Source organism: Cannabis sativa, chromosome 3 (assembly GCF_029168945.1).
Source record: "Cannabis sativa cultivar Pink pepper isolate KNU-18-1 chromosome 3, ASM2916894v1, whole genome shotgun sequence".
Taxonomy (NCBI): domain Eukaryota; kingdom Viridiplantae; phylum Streptophyta; class Magnoliopsida; order Rosales; family Cannabaceae; genus Cannabis; species Cannabis sativa.
The window spans coordinates 14,760,951-14,767,824 of record NC_083603.1 but is presented as its reverse complement, the minus strand read 5'-3'; the positions used below and the strand labels follow the sequence as shown (position 1 = coordinate 14,767,824).

At 35.1% G+C, this 6,874-nt stretch overlaps 1 protein-coding gene across 1 annotated transcript; it reads left to right on the top strand.

Annotated features, from left to right (window-relative positions):
* Positions 1 to 287: 287 nt before the first annotated feature.
* Positions 288 to 4,229, top strand: LOC115711430 (polyadenylate-binding protein 7). The gene is made up of 10 exons (XM_030639768.2): positions 288 to 784; positions 1,537 to 1,655; positions 1,762 to 1,955; positions 2,085 to 2,341; positions 2,423 to 2,529; positions 2,602 to 2,791; positions 2,876 to 3,180; positions 3,277 to 3,405; positions 3,487 to 3,678; positions 3,770 to 4,229. Exons 1-10 carry the CDS (start codon positions 589 to 591, stop codon positions 3,980 to 3,982), a joined length of 1,902 nt encoding a protein of 633 aa, XP_030495628.1. The 5' UTR covers positions 288 to 588; the 3' UTR covers positions 3,983 to 4,229.
* The last annotated feature ends 2,645 nt before the right edge of the window (positions 4,230 to 6,874 follow it).

The window sequence follows — 6,874 nt, the reverse complement described above, 5'->3', positions numbered from 1 at the left end:
AAAAACAGGTCTTGGATTTTTAATTCTTTTTTTTAATAAGCAAAATAAACAAGAGAAATCTATTTTCAGCTAACAACAATGAGACAATTATTCATCTATAAGTTGCTTGTATTTTTTTTCACTACAATTTAATATTATCATTTAAACCACATTAACTAACAATACATGAAAATATTCAAGTAAAACATTAAGTAAAAATTAATAGATACGTATTATTACGATATTCTACTTAAGCGAGTACCGGAAAGAAAGTTGACGCGCGGCAGTGGACACAAGTAGAATAGGAATGTGTTGTGTGGTGTGGGGTTATAAGACACGCGCTGAAAAGGCGCGTAGTACGTAGGAAATGTGTGATGTTGTTGTGAACGGCCTTAACCACCTCCCCCCAGTGTCCATGCAAAATCATATAACACCATCCTCATTTCTCCTCAACAAAACTTAACAGACTCTCTTCTCTCTTTCTCACTCTGATTCTCTTTCTCTCTCTGCTTGAGATTGTACGGACTCAGTTGACGATTCTTTCTTTCTTTTCCTCTCTCTCTCTCTGCAATATCGAACGATTTCTCCGTGGAAATTACGAGTGCAATAATGGCGGCAGCTCCGATTGTCACCACACCGCCAATTGCGTTGTACGTCGGAGATCTTCCACCGGACGCTACCGAAGACCATCTGAAGGAGATTTTCAAAGATTTCCCGAGTATGGTCTCTGTTCGAGTCTGTAGGGACTCTCAAACTGGTCGCTCTCTCCGCTATGGCTACACCAACTTTCTTAACGCCAAAGATGGTTTGTACATTCTTCTTTTTTTTTTTTTTTTTTTTTTTATGTATTTAGTAAAATCTCCGATCTTGATTCGCATTTGATATTTTGTTCTTGTTATTTATACCATGAAAATATTATTGAATTCTTTTGTTTCAAGAATCATGTATTATAATATAAGTTGTTCTTTTTGGTTGATATATCAATTGAATCAATTTTAATTTTAGAAAAGACAGAAGATTTAGATCAATTAATTTCTTCTAGTGGTCTTAATGTACTCTTTATGTAGTTAAATTAGTTTATTTGTCAAAATGAAAGAGTAGGATTCTTTAAATTGAGTTAATTGATTATATATATATTATGAATTATCTGGTTGCATTGGTATCAAGATTCATAGGTTCTTAATGGGTAACCTAGAATAAAATAATTATATATGTATATTCAATTATTCTTCCGCCTTCATCAACTATATTTGTCAAATAAAGATTTTTTTTTTCTTTGAAGGACAGAAATTTAACAATTATTATTAGTTTATTTTTTGGTAAGAAAATAAGATGTTTCTTTACTCGAGTTAATTGTTTATTAATGGATTTAAATTCAATGCTTGCATTTTGGAATCAAGATTCATAGTTTTGTAATGTATAACTTATAATAATTACATAGGTTATAATGTTGAATTATAATATGTTACCAAATTCAGATATTATAACAAAGTTTACGTGCATGTTTTGGAATGTTTGTTCAGTCATGACAGTATCTCTTTGTATTGTCATTTTCAGCACTTCAGGCTATTACAACGAAAAATCACAGCTTGCTGAATGGGAAACAGATCAGAGTTATGTGGGCAAATCGTGATCCTGGTTCAAGAAAGAGTGGGATAGGGAATGTGTTTGTGAAGGTACATAATTTATTCCTATATAATAAGAAATTACCAATTATATATAATATTGTATAAAGGTCATCTCTGCTAATGAAAACTACTCACTTTTGTATTCTATTGGCAGAACTTGTGCGAGTCCATTGATAACGTGCGTCTTCAAGACTTGTTTAGCAAATTTGGATACATTTTAAGTTGTAAAGTGAACAAGTATGATGATGGAAAAAGCAAAGGACATGGCTTTGTTCAATTCGACAATGAGGACTCTGCAGTTGCTGCTATTCAGAGCATGAATGGAACCACTATTGGCGATAAGCAACTGTAAGTGCTATATATTACTACTTAATTGAATGAATATTAAAATAAAAATCAAAGATGGATGATCATGAACAACTTATTTTGTTATTGAATTAATTGCTGAATTACAATACTTCTTTTCATGGTGTACAGATTTGTATCCAAGTTTATCGGGAAGTATGAAAGAATGAAGACCAGTGATGTTAAATTTACAAATCTGTACGTTAAAAACTTGGACCCATCTGTTAATGAAGAGCTTCTGAGAGAGAAATTCTCAGTATTTGGAAATATTAGTAGCTTGGCTATTGCAAAGAATGAGAGTGGGAAGCCCAGAGGCTTTGTTTTTGTGAATTACGATAACCCAGATGATGCTAAACGAGCGGTAGAAGGCATGAATGGTTCAGAATTAGGTAAATTACTTGCAATTTTCTGCAATCCAGCTCTGCAAAATGCATTTTATATTTAACTCTTTTCTGTTTTACATTGAAAAGGCTCCCAGATTCTGTATGTTGCAAGAGCACAGAAAGCAGTAGAGCGCAAGCAAATTCTGAAACATCAATACGAGGAAAAACGCAAAGAGAAAATTAAGAAGTACAAGGTAAGTTCCCTCCTAGCTGTTCTCTCTTACCTGTTTATAGCTTTGTTCTAATCATATTGTTTCTGTAAACAGAACTCTAACGTGTACATAAAGAATATCGATGATGATGTGACTGAGGAAGAGCTGAAAGAACACTTTAGTCAGTGTGGTACTATAACCTCTGTAAAATTAATGACGAATGACAAAGGAATTAACAAAGGGTTCGGGTTTGTTTGCTTCTCTACTCCTGAAGAGGCCTACAGTGCTGTTAATACTTTCAATGGTAAGTTGAGTGCAGTGAGACTAGAGTTTTTAGAAAGGAAACCCCACCATTACTGAGATTTTATTGTTGACGAATTTCTCACAGGGTCAATGTTTCATCGGAAACCTTTATACGTGTCTATTGCTCAGAGAAAGGAGGATAGACAAGCCCACCTGCAGCAGCTTCACCATATGCATCGTCTGTCAGGACTATCTGCACCTTCAGCTTCTGTTGGCACTGCTGGAGGGTATTCTCCTTTCTACTACTCTGCTCCTCCTTCTGGTGTTGTTCCGCAAGTGCCTTCTGGGCCAGGGTTACTATATCCATCTCCAGGTTTCAGACCAGATTGGAGGGTTAATGGTTTTGCTACTTCATCCAGACCCCCCTTCCAGCCACCATCACCACTTCCTGTAAGTGCAACTTAATTACCTTAAATGATTATACTGTGGTGTGTTTGTTGATATTTAATCTCAAATTATTCCACTGTTTATAATGCACACTTGCAGATTCATCCAAATGCTTGTAGACACCACAGGCCAAACAGGGGTAGGATGAATGGACACATTCTTCCGAGTGTGTCACACTTGCAACAACAGCTGCCATTGATGTATCCAAAAGATTCAACTAATCAGCAGGTTTGCTTACTTTTTCTTTCTTTTTTCTTGATCAGTTAATTAATCAATTCCATTAATGTAATCCAATATTACATGTGGCAGCGTAATGGGCAATCAAAATATTTGCCAAATGGGCGTGTAAGAGACACTAACAGGGGATCATCTGGATTCTCATCCCATCTTCATCATCCTCAAGGGCTAGAAATTTTGAGCAGCATGCTCTCTGCTGCTTCTCCTCAGAATCAGAAGCGTATGCTTGGAGATCGTCTCTTTCCAATGGTCAGCAAATACCAGGTATAATAAACTTTACTTTCACTTTTACATACTCTTCTTTGTGAAATGAAAGAGTGTTGAATTGTTGAATGTTTGTGTTGTATATGCACAGCCGGATCTGGCTTCGAAAATCACTGGAATGCTTCTGGATATGGACAATGCAGAGCTGCTGCTATTGCTGGAGTCACCAGACTCATTGGTTACCAAAGTGAAGGAAGCTGTGGAGGTTCTTAAGAGTGTGTCAGAGTCCAACTCCAACTCCAACTCCAACTCTAAGTCCAACAACAGCCCCATTCACTTGTCTGCTGAGGTTGCAGTGAATTGATCATATCATCTTTGATCATCTTTTACTCAACTAACTCAACCATAACTTTCTGTGTCTATGGTAGAGGCAAAGTACTTTAGTAAAGCATTGGAACAACTATGAGGCATTTTGAACAATTCTTTTCTGACTTCTTTCACCACCATTTCTTAAACTTTGTTTCTTGGGGTGAATTGAAAATGGTTAAAATGGTTTTCACCGATCTTTCTCATAAGATTTAGAAGAGAATGACACTTATCGTTTTCGATCACCAATTGTAGTCCTGATGCGTTATTATCACATATTTGGTTAACTAGGCCAATAATTGATTCTAAATGAACAAATAACATCTTAAAAACATAATACGCAATGGAGTAGAGATGGATGGCTAGATTGGTAAGTATATTTATAAGATGCCTTAAGCACATGGATTTAGAACAATATCCAAAATCTACTTTGGTTACCTCCTAGGACTTGTAACTTATTCCAGTAGTTTATTAGTATTACCATTTTCTATACATAAATTATAGGCTTAATTTCTGGCCAAACAATCAAGTTTCTATTGTTGTTGGCCTTGAAAATATTTTATTTCACATATAACATATATATTACACATATAATCTAATAAATTCTCCGTAATTAATAAAATACGTCTAATTTACCTATTTCTAAATATAGGCTTAATTTCTCACACTAAAACTAGTAATATCATAATCTTACTCATCAATTGCTCTGACATATGAGATTTCATGTTTGATAAAATATGCTTAAATAATCATAACTAAATTTTCAAGATATTACATATATTCCAGCAGAATATCCCTAAGCTCCCTTCTACTTAACTTTTTTAAACAATGTTTCAGTCTATTTATTTTCCCATAACATAATTTAGACCATTTCCCGCTATTTTCTGATCCCAATTCCGAATAATAGTTTCTTTAAATTGAGAATGATCCATCTAGAAATTTAAGAACCTAAAAGTTTAATTCCCACATTCCCAATTTTTACCTACTTCACCATGCAATAACAATGATCAGAGCAAACTTCCTGTGGAATATAATCCATTAAAAACTAAACCTGATTTTTTTTTAACTGTTTTTTAGTTACAACCTTTCCCAAATTGGAAAGTCTGTTATGGTTGTTAGGGTTAGTTTCTTGAGCTGTTAAGTGCTGGGATTGTCAACCACTAACATATATAAAGCTCATCTTTCTATTCATTCAAGTAAGAGGAATAAGACTTAGAGAGAGAGAGAGAGAGAGAGAGAGAGAGAGAGAGAGAGAGAGAGAATGGAAGATGATCAAGACTGAGATTGGCTGAAGATCATGGTGTTGTGATGGGTTAAGGAGCTTAAGTTTTGAGTGTCGAAGAGCCATGTCTGTCTTAGATTGTTCTTGGTGATTCTATAAAACAATTGGTGTTTGTACCAAGTTGATTCATAGTGGAGAAACTCCTTGGCGGAAAGTTGGAGTAGGACTCAAATTGAGATCCAAACCAGGATAAGTTTCTTGTGTTTGCTCTCTTAATTTTTTGGTTTTTATCTTTCTCAATTTTTGTTGTTTGTTAGCAAACTGGTTTGCTAAGTATTTTATCATTGTTTTAGTTTGAGTTTGTGTTGTTTAATCACAACAGTGGCATCATAGCTCAGGGGAAGAACTCTAAGGTTTCAAGAACTCAAACTCTGTGATCAAGGATCAAGAAAGCTACTGCTATGGCTTCATCATCAACCAGGTTCGATCTAGAGAGGTTTGATGGTACTGGAGACTTCAGTCTCTAGAAGGAGAAGATGTTAGCCATACTGATATAAGAAATTGGATTCAGCATTGGAGGAGTCTTCCGAGAAGACTGAGCATGCTTTAGATGAAACCAAGAAGAAAGATTCAGAAACCATCATGAAGCAAGCAAGATCAACCATTCTCATGAACCTTGCAGACAATGTATTGGAACAAGTTATTGGAGAGAAGACAACTCTTGAAATTCGGAGCAAACACAACCAGTTGTACATGGCTCGATCTACTGCAACTAAGATCTTCTTGAAAGGGAAGTATTATGGGTTTAAAATTAATGCTACTAACACATTAGATCAAAACCTTGATGAACTGAATAAAATTGTGTTAGCTCTTACTAATATGAGTGAAACCATAAAAGAAGAGGATCAAGCTGTTATTTTACTCAATGCTTTGCCTAATCAATTTAAAGAAATGAGGATTGTTATTATGTATAACAGGGACACCTTGACTTTGGAAGATGTTATGAGCACACTCATATCAAGAGATGCTGAGTTGAATTAGCAAAAAGTTGCAAGACAAGAATCAAAGACAGATGAAGCTTTGATGGCTCGAGGGAGATTACCAAGAAGAGGAAGTTCAAAATTCAGATGGAACTCAAGATCAAAGCCAAGGCCTAGGGAAACTAGGAAGTGTCATTACTGTGGTAAAGTTGGACACTTGATCAGAAGTTGTTGGGACTTAAAAGATAAAAGAAAGAAGAAGAAGGATAAAGAAGAAGATGACAACAGCAATGACTCGAATGCAGTAATTGATGATTTTGATGGAGATGTATTTGTAGTTATTAACAATGAAAATAAAGATGCAATTAAGACAAATGGAGATGTTTGTACCAGTTCTTATTTGAAAGATCAAGATGATTGGATCTTGGACAGTGGGTGCACCTATCACATGAGTCCCAATAGAGATTGGTTCATAGATTACTCAGAGATAAATGGTGGTAGTGTTGTAATGGGAAATGACCACAAGTATAGTTTTGTTGGCATTGGTTCAATCGTCATCAAAAGTTTTGATGGGACTTTCAAAACTTTACACAAGGTTAGACACATTCCAGATTTGAAAAGAAATTTAATTTCTTTAGGAACCTTAGATGATGAAGGATGTGATTACAAGACAAGTAAATGAGTAATC